Below are 22,966 nucleotides of genomic sequence, written 5' to 3'. Positions count from 1 at the left end.
TGGGTCTTTAAAAGCTCTAGATCATCTATCTGGACAGGCTATGACATGTTAGAGATTTATTTAATTAATTATCTTGTCTGTGATGTGAGTGTATGGACAGTGCATGAGCATTATGTGGCTTTTATCAGTTTTTATGGAATTTTTTATTATCATCTATTACCTATCGAATATTCCTGCCGTCCCAAGTCTCAAACTATGTAGAGCAAAACATCATGAGAAAACTGAGGAGCAGATCGTAAAGATTCTGTAGTCAGTTTAAGTGGTTTGTAAATAACTGACTGCCTGTTCTAAAGAGGAGTTCAATAGAGTAAAATGTTGAGTAGTGTTGATTCTCCGTGAGCCATGCCTCCGCATGCTTTCTATTATTAGCTCAACAGCCCTACGAAGTAGGTACTTATAATTCCCATTTTGCAGGTGAGGAACTAGGGAAGTTAAGGGAGCTGCTTTAGATTACACCAGCTGTTTAGTGTCAGGGCCAGGATTTGAACTAGAGGTCGTGCTCTTCAACCTGTGGTGTGGTGTATTTGAGCATCTCCAGGAGAGGAAGAGTATAAATAGTCCCAATTGTGTTATAACACAGGGTACTCCCTGAAGTGACCCTCTCCTTTTGGCAGATTTCTCCTTTTGCTTGCTTTGTAGGTTTACGGTTCTTACGAGCTTTGCGCCTACTAGAACTCCCTCAAATCCTGCAAATTCTCCAAGCCATCAGAACCAGGTAAATGCTAGCCCTGACTTAAGTCCTGCTTACTTGCTGGTTTGGATTAGGAAATTAAAATGTAAACCGAACCTTCAGCTCATTTCCCATCAGAATTTCGGTGCAAATCCCATGAAATGCCTTAGCTCCCAAAATACTATCCACTCACTCACTCCCATTGTATTATCATGTGCTGGCGGAGAAGTTTGCCATCACTTGAAAGAGTCTGTTTCTTCTTTGTGTTGCAGAGCTACAGTCTGCAAGTCCATTTAGACTCTAATTCTGCCTCTCCTCTCAAAAAAAAATTTTAAAATAAAAATATTTCAGGGGCTTCACAGCCCTGATTCACAGATGTGAATCACATCTCTTCTGTCTAGGAATATAAGACCAATTTCTCTGAGCATGCGGTACCCAGGAACAGCCGTGAAATTGCTTACAAAAATAGAGCCGCCTAAATGTCTCAAAAAAAAAAAAAAACAAAAACAAATCCAAACTACCTTGAGCAGCCATACTTCTAAAGTTTTAAGCAGTTTTGGGGCGCCTGGGTAGCGCAGTCGTTAAGCGTCTGCCTTCGGCTCAGGGCGTGATCCCGGCGTTCCGGGATCGAGTCCCACATCGGGCTCGTCTGCTGGGAGCCTGCTTCTTCCTCTCCCACTCCCCCTGCTTGTGTTCCCTCTCTCGCTGGCTGCCTCTCTGTCAAATAAATAAATAAAATCTTTAAAAAATAAAAAATAAAAAAAATAAAGTTTTAAGCAGTTTGGTTTAATGTTACCCACTGAAAATCTCCATGTCTCTATGTTCTCCCTAGAAGCGTCAAATTTTATAGGCCAGGTGGATTTTACTGCTAAGTGTTCCTGCATTATGGAGCAATCGGAACTCTTGTGTAACAGGTGGCCCTACCTGAAAACCATTGAGATTTCAGCTAAACTCTAGAGCTTTACTTAGGAAATAGGAGCTTGTCTGATCCCCTTCACTCAAAGATCCTGGTAGGAGTTTAGCAATGTAAGACATTCCTGTGATCTGCTCAGAATTCCACTTTGCAAACCCATTCTCGGGATTCCTAGGATGCTGCATTTTGTACCGTTACTTTAGACAATGTAAAAATCTATCAAATTTATTTTATGATGATACACATCTATTTTAAAGGCAATATACTATCAGGCTAGTGGATGTCACAGCAACGTGTAAAGTTCTTGAACAAGTGTCTGGGCATCTCAGACTCTGATGTGTATATGCATCAAGCAGAGAATGCAGATCCATAATCAGGGGTGGGCTCTGGGATCCTGCGTTTCTAATAATGCTCCCAGCTAAGTGTACTCTTGCTTCTGTCACAGAAGAGTAGCCAGATTTTAGAGGACGGGGTATTGTGTTTTTCTGGAACCTGTCAGAACCCAACAGTTTCTTGTCTTTCTTCCTCTAGCAATGCAGTGAAGTTTTCCAAACTGTTATCAATAGTGCTCAGTACGTGGTTCACAGCTGCAGGATTCATTCACCTGGTAAGCATCTCATCGAACTCTCTAATCTTGCTGGTCAGCATGAACGTCTTTTCTTTTAAAAGTGTTATATGCAAGTAATGAATCATGGAACATTACATCAAAAACTAGGGATGTACTGTATGGTGACTAACATAACATAATAAAAAATTATTATAAAGTAAAAAAAAAATGCAGGCAAACCTTCTGAACTCCTGTCTCACTGTGTGAGGTTTATCATTTTACTTCCCCTTTGTGGGTCTTCTGCACCCCCGTATTTTTCACAAATACATTTTTCCTGCACTCAAGGTATCTATGTTCCTTCTTTCAACTTTCAAAACTTGCTCTCAGGAAAGGATCTAACAAGCTTACCCTTCAAAAGAATAAGCAATAGTTGAATCTTTTTGCTATGTCATCATAGAGGTCTCAGCATTTTACAAAAGAATAAAAAGTCAAAGAAATGCAGGCAGAGAGAGATTTTCACACTGATGAAGCTGGAGAGTTGTGGGAGAGGAACTGGTGAGTTGCAAAAGAGAGCTTTGAGGCTTTCTTAGTTCTCCTGAAATCAGTCTGCATTTATAGCTGCCTCCTTGCCTGTAGGAAAGGCTCATTCTTATCTCACATAATCGGCATTATTATAAATAGATTGCAACAAATAAGGAACAGACTCTTGGACTTTATTGCTTGAGGACAGTTGAGGAGCAGTCATTAAAAATGCAGAAATTGAAATAGCCTCTTAAAAGTGGAGGTCTTTGAGAAAAGCAAAGCAAAACAAAAAATATAGTAGGCATCTTTTCCCTTCAGTCCTTCTTTCAAAATTAATTAAAACATTAACAATAAAAAAGAAAAAAAATTGAAGTTACCATCTTCAACTGAGAAGCAAAATGTCAAACACCAAATGCAAACCATGATATGAACCTTTAAGAAATCTGAAACCAGCCTCATCCCTCCTCAGTCCTCAAGCAGGAGAGAAATTGTCCTGAGAGAAGATCACAGCAATACAGGCAGATTCTGGTTCTAGAGGATTGCACCTGGGTGCATGGGTCTGCCACGGGAGCAGCAGTCATCAGTGTCCTCCTGAAAACCTGTCGGTCATTGCAGAATGGTAGGCAAGAGAGTGTTACAGGAGAAACCATGGTAACGGGACTTTTTCATCTCCAGTAGCAGTTACAGTGAAGGGCTCTTAGGCTGAATGTGGCCTATAAGCATATTTTATTTGACCTAATTTGTTTGTATTTCTCTTCTATTTTTTTATTGCTTGCTCACTTTTATGGCGACCTCACATAAAAGCTCAGATTTCTGGATTCTTTGGGGAAATACAAAGTTCTGGCAATCCACTCTCTCAAGGCCACCAACAGTCCTAGTTGAAGACTTGCTGCTCCCTGTTAATAGCATGTGCTCTGGGATTGGACACAGTTTCCACCAGGCTCACTTGAATCAGAGTCTCTTGCTCGACCTTTCTAAGCATATGAACATGTGCCCTTGTTAGGCATCTAGTCACCCAGGTGAGGAGACCTCCAGTGAAGGTTGCATGCAGAGAAAGAGGGAGAAGCATCCAGATGGCTTGTGATGTAAGGGGGTCCACTGTAAGTCACCCCCAACATCTGTTGAAAACCTAGAAGAGCTAGATCCCAGAGCAAAGAAAATGGCAGATTTTCTTGGGGGAGGATATTTGAAATGACAAACCAAAATGAAAGCTATAATTGCCCCAGCTCACCATCTTCACATAAATTTATTGGCCTTCAGCTGAAAGTTGATACCATTAAAAGGTGAGTATTAACCAGAAAGTAATCAGGATGGTGCCCATTTTTAAATTCTACCAGAAATAGCAAGGGAGTATGGTGGAGAACAGAGAGACATCAGTATAACAACAGTTCTGGGGCGCCTGGGTGGCTGAGTCCTTAAGCGTCTGCCTTTGGCTCAGGGCGTGATCCCGGCGTTCTGGGATCGAGCCCCACATCAGGCTCCTCTGCTGGGAGCCTGCTTCTTCCTCTCCCACTCCCCCTGCTTGTGTTCCCTCTCTTGCTGGCTGTCTCTCTCTCTGTCAAATAAATAAATAAAATCTTAAAAAAAAAACAGTTCTTTAATGTACAGAAGAATAACAATTACAAGAGAATTTATCCAAGGAAACAAAATACATCCGTATTTGAGAAAAAAATGCAAATAAAAGACTTTAAAAACTAAAAATACGAATTCAAAGAAAATACATAAGTTTTGAAATAAAGGATTATTAATCAGTAGCAGGAGTTGGAAAAATGGGCTGAATGATATCAGAGAAAAAGAGAAAAGTATTATGAGAGCTGAAAACTATGTTAGAGGGAACCAAAATGTAATCAATGTGACAGAAACATGTTCAGCAACATGGTGGACAGGATTGTGGCGAAAACACTGACATGGAAAAGAACAAAGGTACTCCAAGCAATGTCAATTGAACAGACTATAAAAATAGTGTTCCTGAGGAAAAGGACATGACAAATGTCACCAGAAAAATGCTTTATAATAAAGTCTTGAATCTGTGGGTTAAAGGGTATACTGTATCCCAGGAAAAATGACCCTAAGTTATATATTCCAACCATATTCTGGAGCAGTTTACTGACCTTCAAGGATAAGGAGAGAATCCAAGCAGAAGAAAGCGAAGTCTGTGTAAGGGGGGAGACATGAAACCAGCCTCAGATTTCTTGTCAATATCAGTCAATACCAAAGGTGATAGAGTGGGGTCTGCAAAGTTGTGTGAAAGTATAGCCCATCCTGTCATATTAAGTACTCAAGAGACAATAGCACCCGTGAGTCCCTTTTAAAAATGTATCTTGATGGTAAAATCCAGCCACATAGGAGATGAATTAAAACCAGGAACTCAGGAGAGAGGAAACGATGATATAAAGTCGTGGTGGAGATTATTGAATGAATTAGAAGTAGACAAAGCTATAACTGAGGGAATTACAGTTGCAGACTATACGCACATGTACAATATAAAGATAACATAACTCATGGAAATGGTGATGAGGTAAGAGGAGGTGGGAGAGCATCCTCGAGTCCTCCTCTATAGCATTTCTCACCCAAAGTTGAGCAACGTGAAGTTTTAAAACATAGCATTTCAGTTTTGAAAGGTGGAGTTAAAAATAGAAAATAATTCAGTATCTTGACATTGGTCCATAATCCTTTACCTTATTTCCCATCTGGGACTGATGGGTCTCTGCTCACATGGTTAGAAGGAACAGCAGAGTGGACAAGTAGGCCAGCAGGAGGCTGCCAGATGTGAGAGAGGTGCTGGGAGGGAAAGAGGGAAGAAGGTGAAACACTAAATACTCCCAAAGAGAGTGAGCTAAACCTTAAAGTGTGATTTACTTTGTGAAGGAGATTTCAAGGTTGAAATAAATTTACTTTTCATTTATATAAAATGTTGTGGCAGGATAGGTTGAGTCCCTGTCCTGAGATGATGCTGTAAAAGACACTATGGGGTTTTAGCTTGAAACTATCTCAAGCAACTCTTTAATCTCTCTCTCTCTCTCTCTCTCTATATATATATATGGCTTAAATACATATATATAACTTAATCTGAGTGGTTTAAACTGGTCTCCTTATAATATACTAGTCTCAGAAAACAGTGAAGACTCCAGAAATTAGTGGAAGCAGATTAGTAGACTTTGCAACAAAATCCACTGCCAGCCATGGGAGTTAAATATAGATGTACAATCCCTTTCTTATTTCAGAGTAGGGTATTATAGGAGTCCATACCTTTAACCTATTCATCAAATTTAAGAAACGTCACTTTTAGGGGTACCTGCGTGGCTGTCAGTCAAGTGTCTCACTTCAGCTCAGGTCATGATCTCAGGGTCCTGGGATCAAGCCCCATGTTGGGCTCCCCACTGAGTGGGGAGTCTGCTTCTCCCTTTCCCTCTGCCCCTCCCCCATTCCTGCTTGTGCACTCTCTCTCTCAAATAAATAAATAAAATCTTTAAAAAAAAAACTTAAGAAGCGGTCACTTTTAAAAAGTGATCAAATACCCGATCGAACAATGTTATTTCTATTTCTGTTTCAGTTCTTAAGACTGAAACAAAAAGCCTACTTTCCTCAGGCATCTCTAACATTTTATCATTTTTGTGCTAAATAAAAATGGAAAACAGGAAATAGGTCAGCTATTTGGAAAAAAAAGCCAAAAAATGGAAAAAGTTGTATAATTATACAATTGTTATATATATATCATATTTATAAGTTTATATACTACAAATATGAAGTATAGTGCCATTGCCTAAGTTACTTATTTTATTTAATATAAAAAAGATAATCTAATAAATTTAGTTTTCTTAAAATATGAAGACTTCCGGAGAAATCAGAGGAAATATTCTTCAGAGTTTTGTTTTTAAACACTGAAAAGACTTTTTTTTTTTTTTTGGAGGTGGGGAATAACCTGCAAAACTTGTTTGTTTGCTTTTCCTTGGACACTAGCCTTCATGTGCTTAAGCTCATTGAAATGAAGTGCTCATGTATGTGCTTCTTCTTTTTTTTCTAAGTGCTTCTTTTTTAATGATAATCCTGAGCTAGTGGAAAATAAGAATAAATAACCATTGCTCCATCTGAGAGCCTTTGGAGTCTCATGACTCTTGGATGCGACGATTTGCCCAAATGAAGAGAGAGAGAGGGCAGCCAGTCCCCTGGTGGAACACTCCGAATGTGGGGTCAAGCTCCATGTCACCTCAGAGTTCAGCAGTAATCACAGTGAAGGAACACAAGCCTTCACAATCACTACCCACACTTTGCAAACCCTTTAGTGCCACCTGGGAATCAATACTTCATTTGGATTGAACTAAGTGAAACTAGTTCAGTGTTTTGCCTATTCTTTATAAACTTTCCCTTGGATTCCATTCAGAGACCTTTCCTGAATCTCCTCTCTTTGGACAGGTGGAAAATTCTGGTGATCCCTGGCTCAAAGGTAGAAATTCACAGAATATATCATATTTTGAGTCTATTTACCTGGTCATGGCAACAACGTCAACTGTTGGCTTTGGAGATGTGGTAGCCAAGACATCCCTAGGACGGACCTTCATCATGTTTTTCACTCTGGGGAGTTTGGTGAAGAATATTTTTAATATCTTTGAATATAGCTACATAAAGCAAAAACATGTAGTTAATGGTGAGAAATAGAACGATATAGGTTTGAGAGTGAATGTTGCATTATTCAGAGTAGGTGTCAAATGAAAATGGAAAGATACTTAGAGCCCGTATTTTCCAAACTGCATCCCCTGGAGTGCATGACATAGTTGCTTGATGGCCAAAGATGAGGATGGCAGACGAAGGAGAGCAGACTTTCCTTATTTACTCTATATTGAATTGAGCAACCCTATATTCCTTTATCTTTGGCCATCAGACTAAAGTCTTTCTTCCAAAGAGGAAGAAGGGCGTTTGAGAGTTGATTTGAAGAAAATTATCTTCTTTCTAGACCAAATGAGTAAGCTCTCTCTGAACTAGCATTCTATTTCAGATATGTGAACAGCTGTACTTGGTTCAGGAGTATGTCATGGAGAAAGGAAACCTCCTTTTCTTTTAGTGACTTTAATTTCAATCCCTTAAAAACCATTAACAGAATTCTCTACTCCACCTTGCTGATATTCCTCTGTCCATATTGTTACATCCCTTCATTATATTCATTTTTCCTGGACCCCTCTCTGTCCCACATGCTTTATTTTTTTCTAAGGCCTTAAGGAGTACCGAATCAAAGAGTCAGAAAGACAGTTAGATGTGACTAGGGGACAAAATGGGCAGGAAGGTTGCCTTACTGCTTGTCTTTGCTTTCATCATTTTGAATGCTGCAAAGCATTTTATTTGATTTAAACCAAATCCAAAGGTTGAAGTAAGAAAGAAAAATGGTCTGCCTTTTAAAAACAGTTCCATAGTCACACCCCTCCTAAGTAAGAGAAAGTTTTATGTACCTTCTTTCTCCTTAATAGCCTCAGAATTTTGGACTACCCTTGAAAATAAAGGCACCTAAGATTTTATTTGCTAATCATTTTAGATCCTATTTGCGAATTATGTCCCTGAAATGGTGGAACTTTTTGCTAACAAGAGGAAATATACCAGTTCCTATGAAGTAGTCAAAGGGAAAAAGTAAGTATGGCTTTCAAGTATAATTTCTACAGTTTGAGAAATCCTACTAGTCACATATCCCTTTCTAAATACCTATCGCCTGGCGTAGGTGAATATATTGGCAAGGCTCTTCATTCAGCTAAGAGGGTTGTGCTAACATAAATACTATAAGAAGATATTTGCTATTTAATAATCACTGCTACGTAGATGCTTAGCCCTTAGTAAATCAACTAAAGTGACAGATAATGTTGTCATTCCCTGTCAAATATTGATTGGGGCCATATTTCTACATCTCTTATCACTAACTCTTCTCTTAATCTATTACCAACTGTCATATTCATTTTAATCATGTGGTTAATTTATGGCTAACTTCACATAATGGATCAAATTAAAGCCACTAAAATAATGACTTCAATTCTGTTGTCTTAGCCAAAATGTCCCTGTGCCACATGGGGTCTCATTCACGGGCAGAGGTTTGCTAGCGGGAAGAGCAATTTCCACGTCTTCTACAACACTTCGTAGATCACCTGTTTTGTCCATGTCACAGCCACCTGTTCTAGAAGGGAAACAGTTGGCGTTGTTTTTTTACCCTATTTCTCTGTGATGTGTTACTTCAGTTTCTATTATGGTTTTCACATCTAAGAAGGAGAGAATGGATTGGAGATCTTAAATTTGAAGCGATTCGTTTTTATTTAGTCTCCATCTGCTCTAGAGGAAATAGGTACAGTGAAGAGAAGCTCTCTTGGAGTGGTCTCAGCACAACTGGATGAAAACCAAGACTGACCTAGTAGTCTGAAGGGGAAAGTAAAAAATAAATATAATAATAATAATAATAACAAAATGAGTGAAAAATATTGAAAATAGTGAAATGAACTAGATAAGCCAAAGCCTGATCCAATTTATTACGGGAAAGAGATGCAGAACACATGCCAAAGTAGCCCAAAAGGTCTGGAAAATTTAAGGTTAAGTGAATGTACACTTGGTTTCCTTCAATGAGTAATAGAGGGAAAAATAGCTTCTTTGAATGCATGAAACCCGAGGAAAGTGACAGCTGTTTTTCACTGTAAAAGTTACGTGCATAGATTTTTGTACCTGTCCTAGATGTCTCTCCATTGGACTCACTTTTTTTGTGGGGACAAGATAATTTTTGATGTGGAAGATAAACCAGAATAACCTAGAAAGTACTGCCATCTCTGCCATACTATTTGACTCTGAGAAAATCAGTGAACCATGCTGAGCCTCTGTTGTTGCTTTGAAAAAAGAGACAGATCAGCTAATCAGGAATCAGGTGAAAAAAATCAAGTGACTTAACACATGCACCAGTCCATTATAAATTATAATAACTATGAAAAACATAGCGATTATGGTAGTTATTATTGTATTCCTGAAAAGCTATGTGTAATTCATATGTTTGGATTCATACCCAACATGGGATGAATTAGGACTACAGAAGTTTGTTGTCTCTTCTCTTTATTGGAAATGCAATCTTCAGTGTTTCTATTTTTAAGATCTGGGTAATTCAAATACCAGATTGATTTAAAGCTAAGTTTAAGCAAATTGTCCATCTCTAAATCTTGACAGGAAGATACTTCTGTTCCTCAGATGATCCACCTCACCTAGTCTTGCTCCCTAGGTTCATCGTGGTCTGTGGAAACATTACAGTTGACAGTGTGACTGCTTTCCTGAGGAATTTTCTCCGCCATAAGTCAGGGCAAATCAATATCGAGATTGTTTTTCTGGGAGAGTAAGTATGGTTCATGGGTTCTAAATTAATCCTTGAAATATGCGTGCATTTTTTAATGGAAGAAAATGACCCTTGCAATATTCATAGAAAAATTAGGAAATAATAATAATTAAAAGAAAAGGCAATCTTAAAAACCAGAGTTAATCTGAGAGAATATTTTCGAATATATCTTGCCTGATATTTTTCTGTATATGTCCTAACACTGTTTGAAAGAGTTCCCATCATTTAGGAAAGTATTCCATATTTATTATTATTACATACGACCATCATTGTGTGCACAAGTCTGGTAGACTTTATACTTGTTATTCTGTTAATTCTCAGAATTGGAAGTGTGAGTTCAAACAGATGCAGAAAGGATTGTTATTGATGAAGTTTTTGTTCTACGAAGCTTACATTTCCGCAGGTAGGGTCCAGGTCAACTATTTGGTGAAAATGCGTACTTAGTACAAAAAGATTTTTAAATAGACAAAATGGTTTCCTTGTTTTATTTTACAATTTTGGTTCATAGTGAGATTGAACAATTTTTATATGTTTTGATGGTTTCCTTTTTGCTTTTTCTTCCTACAATTTTGTTTCCTAGTGAGACTGAACAATTTTTGTATGTTTGACAGTTTTTTGATGAATGAAGGAATTTGTCTTTTCATTCCTGTCTGCTCCTTGAGGATGGTCATCTGTTGCTTTACTGACTTCTAAGCAGTCTTAATATATTTTGATACTAGCCTTTTTGTGTCGCGTGTTGTAAATATTTCTCTCTCTTTGCTTTTGTCTGTGTGTGTGTGCACATGCTTTTATTTTAATACAGAGCATTGGATTTACATGCACTATAATCCATCAACTCTTTCATTTTGGCATCTGGCTTTTGTGACATTTTTTGGCCTCTCTCTTCTAGAATTAAGCAAATATTCCTCTGGCGTTTTTATGTTTTCATATTGAATTATTTTATATTTAAGCTGTCTGGAATTGATTTTGTGAAAAGTGTGGTGAGCTAGCTTCTTCATTTTGTCTAAAAGGCTCATCAGTCATCCACACGTCGCTAAATAAGTCAGACGTATTCGAAATGACATTTTGATCTTATACAGCCTTGTATACAGGGTCACTTCAACCTTCACCCATTTTATAGTTAACACTTTGTACGTTTTAGATTAGGGCATGCCCAGTCCACTGTAACTTAGGCTCTCATGTAGGAGATGACAGGCATTTTGAACTGCTTCTTGGTGCTGTCGATGGACAGCCAACAGTTCTGTTTCACTATCGTCGCATGCCTGTCTTCTCCATAATTTGTATATTACTTGAATCCTTATTTTAAAAAATAGTAAAAAAAAAGAGCAAAAAAAAAGTGCTAAAATTTTCATAAGGGGCTAATAATTATAATCCAGTCGAGACAAAAAGGAAATCATTAGATGTATTTACTGCTGTATTTTCATGAACTAATGTAGGTTATTATAGGTACTTGTCCAGAGAATGAATGAAATTTTTTAAATGATATAAAATTCATCTAGAATTTTTCCAATTACCTATAATTTCTGATGACTCTAAAATTTATGTCCTCTGCCAGACATTCTCTGTGGCTCTGTATTCACAAACTAATTGCTTACTGGATATTTCCATTCCAGTGTTTCAAAGGCTCCTCAGATTTAACATTTTCAAAAGTAAACTCATGATCTTATGTCCCTCTCTCCAGCTAACAAGGCAAATAAAAAAGTATATAAAGGAAGGAAAGCAAACCTCATTTTCTATCTCAGTAAATGGGATGTTATCAGTGTAGTTCCTTAAAACAGAAAATGAAGCATTGTGTTTGCTACTCCTCTCCCTCAAATCCTATGTACACTTTCATCAATATCGTCAATTTTGTCTCCTTAATAAATACTAATTCTGTTTCTACCACTTAATCTTCACTATCACAACCCTATTCAAAGTTAAGATTTTATCTCTCCTTAGTTTCTAGAAAGGCCACTTTATTGATTTGTGCTTGTTTCTCAGAAGCTCTTCTCCTACTGTTATATGATCAATTTATTTTTACCCTTCAGCACTCAGAGAGTCCCCCCACACCCCCAATTCAAGCTCTAAACTAGTGTCTTCTAATCCTTCTTTCTCACTGCTCCATTATATTTCCTTTAAAACAATGATCATGATCTGCAATTGTGGTAGATTTTTCTTTAACATAACTATTAACATTTCCTCCCCTGGCTGTATATTCATATCGCTCCTCTCAATAAAAGGTGGACTCTCCTCCTCTTCCCCTTTGAATCTGCGCTGGCCCATGACTTGATTTGATAAATTGAATGCCACAGAGGTGACACTTTGCTGGTTGCAGGCCTAGCCTTTAAGAAGATCAATAGTTTCAACTTTCACTGTCTTGGAGTGTAAAGAGTCAGAGTAGCTCGCTGGGGAGAAGGTCCGACTAGCTGTCAGCTGCTCCAGTCACATAAGTGAAATAATAGTCATGCGGGTAAAGTCATTTTGGACATTCCAGCTCTCAGTCAAGCTCCCTGATGAATGTACCCCAATGAATGGCCACAGTCAACACGGTATGGAACAGAAGAATTGCCTTGCTGAGACAGCCAACCCACAAAGTCTTGAGAAATAATATATTGTTGTTGTTTTAGATCAGTAAGTTCCAGAACGGTTTGTTCTGTGGAAAGGGATAATTGATACAAAATGTGGTCCTGGAAGTGGGCTGCTATCATAACAAAAGCCAAAATGTGGCTTTCTCCTTGGAACGGGTGGTAGGCAGAGGCTAGATCCTGGATTGCATGGAGACTCTTACTAGAGGCTGGAAAAACAGTGAAGAACACTGCCATCGGGTATGGAAAGAACAGCACAATTTTGGTAACAATGTCCCGCAAAATAACATGATAGATAGGAAATGTACCGAGTAAGAATGCGAGGGTGGCTAAGAAAATTTCCTGAAAGAATGTTAGGTGTCATTTGCTTTAAGTATAATCATGTATGATGGGATATTGTAAGAAAATGGAGGTAAAAAAGAAACTCTTTAGTTTTTAAGAACTTAAAGAAAATATAGAAGGCTCAGAACAGTCTCTCCAGCTGGCCAAAACATGTCGGAGGTAAATTACCTCAGGGGGAAAAAATCAAATCCAGGGTACTATAAAATGTGACCTCAAGGTCAAAGGGTAGGATCTAATCAAGGATGCAGCTGTAAGATCCTTTGTTAAGACCTCAGAAAAATTTAAGGTGGCGACTTGCAGATGCTCCTTTTAGGCAGGCAAAGGGCTTCGAAGAAGCTGAAGGACATTCTTCCCAGAATTCTGACTTTCTCAAAGTAGAGATCTGTCTCCAAAGGAATCCAGAAGATACGAGTTGGGGGGCATGAACTTGAATAACACTCACAGAAGGTCATCAGTGCTTTAAAGAAAATTTTACTGCGAAATTAACTGTCAGCTTGGAGTAAAAGGGACAGAGAGGCTTCACAATGGAAACAAATGCCTCTTGGCCCCCAACCCAGCATAGGCAGGAATTAGGCTGAGAAAGCTACTCAGGGACAAACCTGGGCCATTTATTAGGAAAACAGAAGATGACTCATAGGGTCAGAGGGCAGAGATAAGAATTGAGAAAAACAATGGATTGGCTCATGAGAGCAGTACTGGGCCCTAATCAAAAACATGCTCTGCCCTCTGAGTCAGGGGGCATAATATGTGCTCAGATAGATTTCACAGTTTCAGTGGACCAGTGATTTCTATGTGCCATCCATTACCACCCCAGCGTCTTTTGGTTGGGAGTGTCTGTTGCAGTTTTCCTATCCCTGCCTCATCTCGGTATGCTGGGTGTTGAGCTGGAGACGACTTGTCTACCTAGGTCATAGGTCATCAGATGAGGAGAAGCTGTGCCTGAGGAGCCCCATCCACATCTAGACTTGACGTAGATGACAAGATCCAGGACTTTAAGCTGATGCTTTAACGAGATAAAACTTTGGGAAAGAAAGAATATTTTGTACAGGGGAGGGATGTGAATTCTTGTGGTAGATTGTTTTTAGAAGATGACTGCCAGGATTCCTCCCAGTTGTTGACACATATTCTACTCCAACAAAAGTAGAGTCTGTTCTCCCTTCTGTTGAAACTGGACTGCCTCTTGACTCATTTTAACCAATAAAGTATACATGACTGGCTGGGCCAGTTATGGGCCCAGCCCTCAAGAGGTCTGGCAGCTTCTGCTTCTAGTCTCTTGGAGCCCTGAAGCACTGTAGAAGAAGTTCACCTACTCTGATGGAGAGGAGGCCCAACTGGGTGCCAGCTCCTTCAGCTAGCCCAGTTGAGGCAATAGACATATAGGTGATGCTATCTTGGATGTCCTAGCCCACTAAAGCTCTCAGCTAAACGCAGACATAGGAGTGACTCCAGCAAAACCACAGGGAGCAGAAAAGTCACCCATCCGAGCCGAATCAAACCAAAGAATTTCAAGAAATAATAATTCGTTATTTCAAGCCACAAAGATATTGCAAAATTTTAAGGAAAAATAGATAACTGATAGAGAAATTGTTACTTTCCTTTCTTTGGTTACCTGTTATTTAAGAAAAAAAATTCCAAGATATTATGATATAAATTGTCATAAAGATGAACTATTAATTTATATTCCTGTATATCAGGGTACTTAGTGGCATGCAACAAAAACTACTTATGGCTAAAATTAAGCAGAAAGAAATGTATAAATAGATGTTATGTAGCCCTCAAAACTTCCAGAAGAGTCAGATAACTAGGCTTAGAGAATATACAACATAAAACAGTAATAATGTGATATTTATTTTATGTATGTTTATATTTCCAGGTACTTGATTTTTTCTGATATTATTGGAAATACTGTCTCATTAGTTACTTTTTCTAGTTGTTTGCTTTTGGTATAAAACACAGAATTGACCTTTGCATATTAATCTTCTATCTATCTATATTACTAAATTTCTACATTACTTAAATCTTTTTTTGTAGTGTTGTTAGGGGTTTCTATGTAAATAACAGCTTCAAATAAAGACCGTTATTTTCTCCTTTCCAATCCTTCTATGTACAATTTATTTTATTTTCTTATTGTACTTGATGAGACATCAAATATAACATTAGCAAAAAAAGTGGCGATATTTTTTCTTTCTCATTTCAAAGAAAATTTTTCTAATATTTTGTCATTAAGGACATCCTTTATTTTAAAGATATTCCTTATTGGGTGAGGGGTATTTTCTTCTATACCTCATATACCATGAGCTGTGTTTCTTAACTGTGAAATATATTTTTATCACCATCTTTTCTGTATCGGAGATGACTCTCTCTATTTTTTTTTTTACTTTAAATTTGTTATTGTGGTAAATTAATAGTTTTGGAATTATGGTTAGTTTGGTTTTGTAGTATTAGCTGAAAACTATTCCCTCCTTTTTATATCTTCGAAAGATGTTGTATAAAAAATGGGATGATTTGTTGCTTGAAAGTGTGGTAGAAGATACTGTAAAACCATTTAGAAGTGGTGGATTTAAATTTTTGTTTGGTGTTTGTGTGTGTTTTGTCTTCGTTTTGTTTGGAGAGATTTTAAATTATGGCTTCAATTTCTTTAATAGTCATAGGACCATACAGGCTTGATCTTTCCTCTAGAGTGAGTTCTGATAAGATACTTTTAGTAATTTGTTTTGTTTGAATTTTAAAAGCTGTTGCATTTAGTTATCTGTTGTGTTCTCTCACTCTTATTTTTTTTTAAAGATTTTATTTATTTATTTGACAGTGAGAGAGGGAACACAAGCAGGGGGTGTGGGAGAGGGAGAAGCAGGCTTCCCACTGAGCAGGGAGCCCCATGCGGGGCTCGATCCCAGAACGCTGGGATCATGACCTGAGCCAAAGGCAGACGCTTAACAACTGAGCCACCCAGGCGCCCCTTTCACTCTTATTTTTACCTCTACTTTTCCTGTAGGTATTTTATCTTCTTCATTCAGTATAATGAATTCAGTTCCCTGTATTTTTGTCTTCTCTCTCTCCCCATCAATTTTACTACAGCTTTGCCTATTGTATTAGTTTCTTATTGTTTGTTTGTTTTCAAAGATCTAGCTTTTAGTTTTATTGATCTTCTTTGTTTCATAATTTCTTTTCTATTTCATTCTTTGCACTCCTATTTTTGTTGTCTTTTTCCTTCTTATTTCTTTGGTTTTATTGCAATATTAATGTCCGAAGCCATACATTTCTTTGAAAGCATTGCATTTGTTGTATCCAAAGGCTTAGATGTTTAGTGTTTGCAACATGATTTATTTCTAAGAATTTTATAACTTCTGTTATAATTGCTTCTTAGCCCATGTGACTTTTAGCAGTCTATTTTTTTAAGAAATGAAGAATTTTTTGTTATTAACTTCTAACTTAAAATGTGTTGTGATCAGAGACCATAATATGTATGACAACTATTTTTTGTAGTATGTTGAGGCTTTCCTTATTGGTCAAGTAATTTATCACTTTGATAAATTGTGTGCTCTCAAAAACACAATTAGGAGTATTCACAATAGCCAAGGTATAGAAACAACCTAATTTAAGTATCTAGTAATGGATGAATATATAAAATATATATATACACACACAATACATATATGTTTATACATACATATATATACCCATATAGATATGTATACATGCATATATATACAGATACATATGTATATACATATATATACAATGGAATATAATTCAGCCTTAAAAAAGGAAATCCTGTTATTTATGACAACATGGATGAATCTGGAGGGCATTATGCTAAGTAAAATAAGCCAGACAAAGAAAGACAAATATTGTGTGCTATCACTTATATCTGGAATCTTAAAAAAATAAAAGGCAAACTCGTAGAAGCAGAAAGTAGAAAGGTGGTTGCTCGAAGCTGGGATACAGGGGGAGGACATAGACACGGGTTGGTAAAAGGGTACACATTTCTAGTTTTAAGATGAATAATTTCTGAGGGTCTAATGTATAACATAGTGATTAAAACTAAAAACATTATATTGTGTAATTAAAATTTGCTAAGTGATCAGAACTTAAATGCTCTTACCCTGAAAGAAAGATAATGATGTGAAGTGATGGATGTGTAAATAAAGTTAATGGGAAGAAGCCTTTTACAGTATATACAGGTACCAAATTATCACATGATGCATTTTATCTATCTCTCCATTTTATTTGTTAATTATACCTCAATAAAGGGAAAAAAGAAAACAAAGGACTTAGAAACATCAAACGTGACAGTTTTTTTCTGTTTAATCGATCAAAAATTGAGAGAATAATTGTAAAATCTCATTACATTGTCAGTTCATCAGTTTATCTCTCTAGTTTTGTGAACTTTTTCTTTATATGTTTAGAAGCTATTTCATTAAGTTCATCATTGTTTTAAAATGCCATATCTTTTTGAATAATTGAAATGTTTTTATCTTACCCTCCTTAGTAATTCCTTTTTTAAAATTTTCGGACATCAACCTGATTTGCACTTTTTCTTTTTTTTTTTTTTAAAGATTTTATTTATTTATTTAACAGAGATAGCCAGCGAGAGAGGGAACACAAGCAGGGGGAGTGGGAGAGGAAGAAGCAGGCTCATAGTGGAGGAGCCTGATGTGGGGCTCGATCCCATAACACCGGGATCACGCCCTGAGCCAAAGGCAGGCGCTTAACCGCTGTGCCACCCAGGCGCCCCATGATTTGCACTTTTTCATACCGTGGTGATTGACTAGGTCTGAGCTTCAGGCCCATGCCTGGAATAAGGCTAGTATGGATAAGTAAGGGAGGATGGATGTTTTCCTAGAGGAGATTAGGAGTTCTGTTATGGGCATTAAATAAATATAACAACCCCTACACCAAATTCAGGCATCTTTTTACATCTTTGGAACTATATTTTTTGCCCAGGGTCCCTCCTTCCTTGGAATTAGAAACCATATTTAAGTGCAACATGGCCTTTACAACTTTTATTTCTGGATCTGCACTTAAGTGGGATGATCTGAGGCGGGTTGCGGTAAGAACTAGTTCTTTTTCTTCTAGTTTCCCTAAGCTGCAACGATTAAGATGATAAGATATATTACTCTTTCAAAAGTATTACTCCGGATGCTTAAATTGGAAGAAAATAAGACTTCCTCAATTTAAAAAAGTGATCATAAAGGAAATGTAGTAATTGATCTCCAAGTCCTCCTTGACAGATATCAAGCGGAACTCACCGTTTACCTATATTTACATTTATTTATTTCATGAAATTCTCTATTTATCTAATGCAGTGTTATTTTATCAGTCTAAGAAATCTGAAAAAGTTTTGGATAGCAAAAGTGTGTTTAATCTTATCATCCAAGTAGGATCATTACCAGATGACAGATTTCCCAACTTTTTCTAAACACACTGATATGCCGTCTGATAGAAGAAACATGAAGGAAAATAGCAGAAATCTCATTAAGGCTGGAAGAAAAATAATGAGCAAAGTCCAGCCATCTAGACAGCTTTCAATTAAGATCAAAGCCAGCTTCTCCCCATGTTTTAGGTTTCACAGAATCATATAAACCAAGGGCTGCAGTTTTTAGAATCAGAGATCTATAGAGTTAACATAAAGAATTGAAATAGAAAATGACAGACTCGAATAAGCTTTCTCTTTCCCACAAGTTGGTATTACAAGAGCCACTTCAATAGTTTTCTAGACCTTTAAGATTCAGAATCCCCAAATATTGAATGCTTACTTTGGGCCAGGCATACTTCCAGTTCCCCCATTCTTTGCTGTCCTGAAAGGCACATAAATATACAGACAGTTGCTTAAAATCTTGGTTTTGGACAATAGGAAAAATGCAATTATGCACTTTCCCCATTTTAAAGCAGTCTTGCATCTTTGTTAGAGATCCTATGCACAGATCTGTCTGTTGCAGCACTTCCAGCCCTTACAGCATCTGTAGGACTCTGATCCTGATGTAAAGACATCCTTATCACAACTTCTTCCCAAGAGTGTTCTCTTTCTTATGGGAAATTTTATGATGAAACCATAGGAAAACCCACAGGGGGAACAGTAGAGCATTTCCCATGTAATTAACAAGACAGCTGCTGTTTAATCTTGAAGAATAGGTGGAATCTGCAGAAGCATGCCTGATTATAGCCAACCCTTTGTGCAGTGATTCACAAGCTGAAGACACTTCAAACATTATGAGGTAAGAAGCTGGCACATTGTTTTATATGCTTCACTGCTGATTTTATTTCCACCTCTTTTAAAATAAAGCCTAGTGCAATGGACTAAAGAGGAGAAGATATCATCTGTCACAGCACTAGGTTCATCATATTCCAGGTTTCTGCCTTTTTTTTTTTTTCTCTCCCAGAGGCTGTGAAGATGTAGGAATAAGGAAGTAAAAAATAAAGTATTCTGAGTATCTCTGTGCTTCTTCACATACTTTCCTAAAGTTTCATATGGATAATAACTATTTAAATTGAAAAAGCAAGCATACAAATAACTGATCACTGTTCAGATAACACCATTATAAATAACATCTTTAACCCACCAAAAATAAAGATGCCATTTGTGATTGGTCAGCCCTGTTAGTAGACTTTACTTCTTGGGGTTTTTCTCCAGTAGTTCTGCTGAAATATTGGGTATCATTTGGTATAATGTGCTTGTGATTATTGGCAAGTATCTTCAAGATGACTAGAATTGGTGTTGACCACCTTTAACTATGGGCTATCTATAAGCAGGAACTTGACTTGTAGTAATAGCTTCATTATGATAGCAATGGTATTGTGCCTAACCCAGATGAACTCCTGGTCCCCAGAGCGTAATAAACATACATAGCTGAAGGTGATTCTACAAATAGCAAGAAACAGTTGAGAACATATGCTGTGCATAATACAGTGCGTATGAGATAAACCTTAGTTTCTTAATATGTATAATGAGAAAGTTGAATAAGATAGTCTATGAGCTATGAGTCTATGAGTCATGTTATAGACAGGAATTCAATCTCTGTTTTTTCCTGTAATTAATGTGTTTGAGTCTGAAGGCTAAAATACATGAAACTGTCTATTTCATCCTCAAGAATTGGTTCCAGAAGACCACAGTCTCCTAGTACTAAGAGCTGACCTTTTCATTCATTTCATTCACTAAATCACTAAAACAACAGCACTGTTTACTGTGTATGCTATTAAACAGAACATTTTTAGAAAACAATATGACAGTGAATTTTATGTGTTGTTTTATTAAGCTTACCCACATCAATTTAATTATTAATTTAATTCTTAATTTAATTATATTGCAAAGCCATTGGATATAGCACATCACTGATGAGTGTATTTGTTATTTATGTAGGGTTCTCTCTATCAAGAACTATTACCCTAATACCAGAGTCATCATACAGATACTTCAATCCCATAACAAGGTATGATAACATTCTAGTCTATCTATTATCCTCCTCTTTTAGTCTATGGAGTTAAATGACTTATTTCATCTAAGTAGTAGAACTTATTAATTGCTATTATTAATAGACCTATAGGTCTACACTCAAAAAGTTTTTTCCAGTTACAGGTGAAATTTGGAGTATCATTAAGATTGTTAATCACTTCGGGTATCCTGGGTGTCTCAGTTGGTCGAGCATCCAACTCTTAGTTAAAGCTCAGGACGTGATCTCAGGGTCCTGGGATTAAGACCCACATCAGGCTCCATGCCCAGCAGGGAGTCTGCTTGAGGATTCTCTCACTCTCCCCTTGCCCCTCCCCCTGCTCTTGTTCTCTCTCTCTCAAATAAATAAATAAATCTTTTAGAAAAGATTGTTAATCACTTAAAAATGTAAATTTGTAAAGAAGTATAGTTTCATATTTTAAGACCTGCTGCCTGAGAGTCTAACTTCCAATCCACCTGAATCTAGGTGCTGAGATCCTTTCCTTTGGGACGTTGACAGCTCTGGGCATACCCTCAGCTACTGGGTGTCCCTAAAAATGAATTAGGCTGATTTGACAATCACAAAGGTTTGAGAGATAACCAGAAGCTATGGCAGGGATATACAGTAAGGTTCAACTCCTACACAAGGCCATTTCTTCAAAACTGGGTGAGGTGGCTGTTTTAGCTAATGCAGAACTTCAGGGGAAATGAAGAGAGAGAGGAATATATTCTAAATGAAAGAATAAGATAAGACCTCAGAAAAAGACCTTAATGAAACAGAGATGAATGACTTACCTAACAGAGAGTTCGAAACAGTCATAAAGATGCTCACTGAGCTAGGGTGAAGAATGGATGAAGAAAGTGAGAATTTCAACAAAGAGATGGAATATGTTAGAAAGTACCAAATAGAAATCACGGGGCTGAGGAATTTAATAACTGAACCAAAAAATGCAATAGAGGGGTTCAACAGCAGACTAGATGCAGCAGAAGAATCAGCAAACTTGAGGACAGGGTAGTGGAACACACCTAATCAGAGCAGCAAAAGGAAAAAAGAATGAAATAAGTGGCGATTGCTTAAGGGACAATGTCAATTGCATTATAGGGGTCTCAGAAAGAGAAAATAAAAGAAAGGGGCAGAAAACATATGTGAAGAAAGAGTGACTGAATACTTCCCTAACCTGGGGAAGAAAACAGTCATCCACATCCAGGAAGCAGAGAGAATTGCAAATAAGATGAAGTAAAAAGACCCACACTAAGGCTCGTAAAGTATCAAAAGTTAAAGACAAGGAGAGAATCTTAAAGTCAGCAAGAGAAGAACAACATTTGATCCACTGTGGGACGCCTGGTGGCTCAGCTGGTTAAGCATCTGCCTTGGCTCAGGTCATAATCCTGGGGCCCTGGGATGAGAGTCATTGGGCTCTCTGCTCAGCGGGGAACCTGCTTCTCCCTCTCGCTCTACCTGCCTCTCCCCCTGCTTGTGCTCTCTCTGTCAAATAAATAAAATCTTAAAAAAAAAAAAAAAGGAAACCACTGTAAGACTACCAGCAGATCTTTTAGCAAAAACCAGAAGGGAGTGACCCAATCTATTCAAAGTACTGAAAGAAATAAAAAAGACTGCCAACCCTGAATATTCTATCTTGCAGTGTTGTCATGCAGAATGAAAGAAGAGAGTTTTCCATACAAACAAGTCTAGAGGAGTTCATCATGACTAGGACTACTTTACAAGAAATGTTAGAGAAACTTCTTAAAACGGAAAGGAAAGAGCCACAATTACTAACAGGAAAAGATACGAAAGTATACGTCACAATGGCAAAGGCAAATATGTTGTAAAATTCAGAATAAACTAATGTTGTAAAGATGGATTAATCACTCATGAAGCTAGTATGAAGGTTAAAAGACAAAAGCAGTAAAAGTAACTATAACTGTGACTCCTAGAGCTGCACAAGGCCAGAAGCTATAAATTGTGATATCAAAAATAAAATGTGGGAGGGGGAGTAAAAATGTAGTTTTAGAATGTGATCAAACTTAAGTATAGATTGTTATAAAAATGAGTTATATAAACCCCATAGTAACCAAAAAGGAAAAACCTATAGCAGATACACAACAAATGAAGAGAAAGAACTCTAAGATCTACACAAAATCAGATCACAAAGGAAGAGAGCAGGAGAAGAAGAAAGGAACAGAGGATTTACAAAACAGCCAGAAAAAAATAAACAAATGACAATAGGTACATACCTATCAATAATTATTTTAAATATAGATGGACTAAATTCTCCATTTAGATTTAAAGAAAAAGATATATATATATATATATATATATAATAAAATATATGATGTAAATATAATGGAGTTTTGTTCAGCCATAAAAAAGAAGGCATTTCTGCATTTGCTACAGTATGGATGGGCCTTGAGGGAATTATGCTAAGTGTAATAAATCAGAGAAAGACAAATACCATGTGATTTCCCTCATACATGATACCTTAAAAGTTAAAAAAAAAACAACCCGAAACATACAAATACAACAGATCAGTGATTGCCAGAGGTGGGGGTGATGGGGGGCGGTGAAATGAGTGAAGGGGATCGAAGAGAGCAAACTTATGTTTATAAAATAAAGAAGTCATGGTAATATGATGTACAACATGG

The 22,966-nt window shown here is 37.2% G+C and overlaps 1 protein-coding gene across 1 annotated transcript in view; it reads left to right on the top strand.

Annotated features, from left to right (window-relative positions):
• KCNU1 (potassium calcium-activated channel subfamily U member 1) overlaps positions 1–22,966 on the top strand; it is a 141,596-nt gene that overhangs the window by 22,486 nt on the left and 96,144 nt on the right. Inside the window, exons 6-13 of the mRNA XM_087856319.1 lie at positions 640–715; positions 2,115–2,190; positions 7,066–7,236; positions 8,177–8,268; positions 9,881–9,991; positions 17,842–17,947; positions 19,030–19,112; positions 20,255–20,324. Coding sequence (XP_087712445.1) covers positions 640–715; positions 2,115–2,190; positions 7,066–7,236; positions 8,177–8,268; positions 9,881–9,991; positions 17,842–17,947; positions 19,030–19,112; positions 20,255–20,324 — 785 coding nt within the window. The remainder of the gene's footprint in view (positions 1–639; positions 716–2,114; positions 2,191–7,065; positions 7,237–8,176; positions 8,269–9,880; positions 9,992–17,841; positions 17,948–19,029; positions 19,113–20,254; positions 20,325–22,966) is intronic.

Source organism: Ursus americanus, chromosome 27 (genome assembly GCF_024610735.1).
Source record: "Ursus americanus isolate L20-20 chromosome 27, mUrsAme1.1.p, whole genome shotgun sequence".
Taxonomy (NCBI): Eukaryota; Metazoa; Chordata; class Mammalia; order Carnivora; family Ursidae; genus Ursus; species Ursus americanus.
Note: the sequence above shows the minus strand (reverse complement) of the source record. Positions and strands in the feature narration are given on the sequence as shown.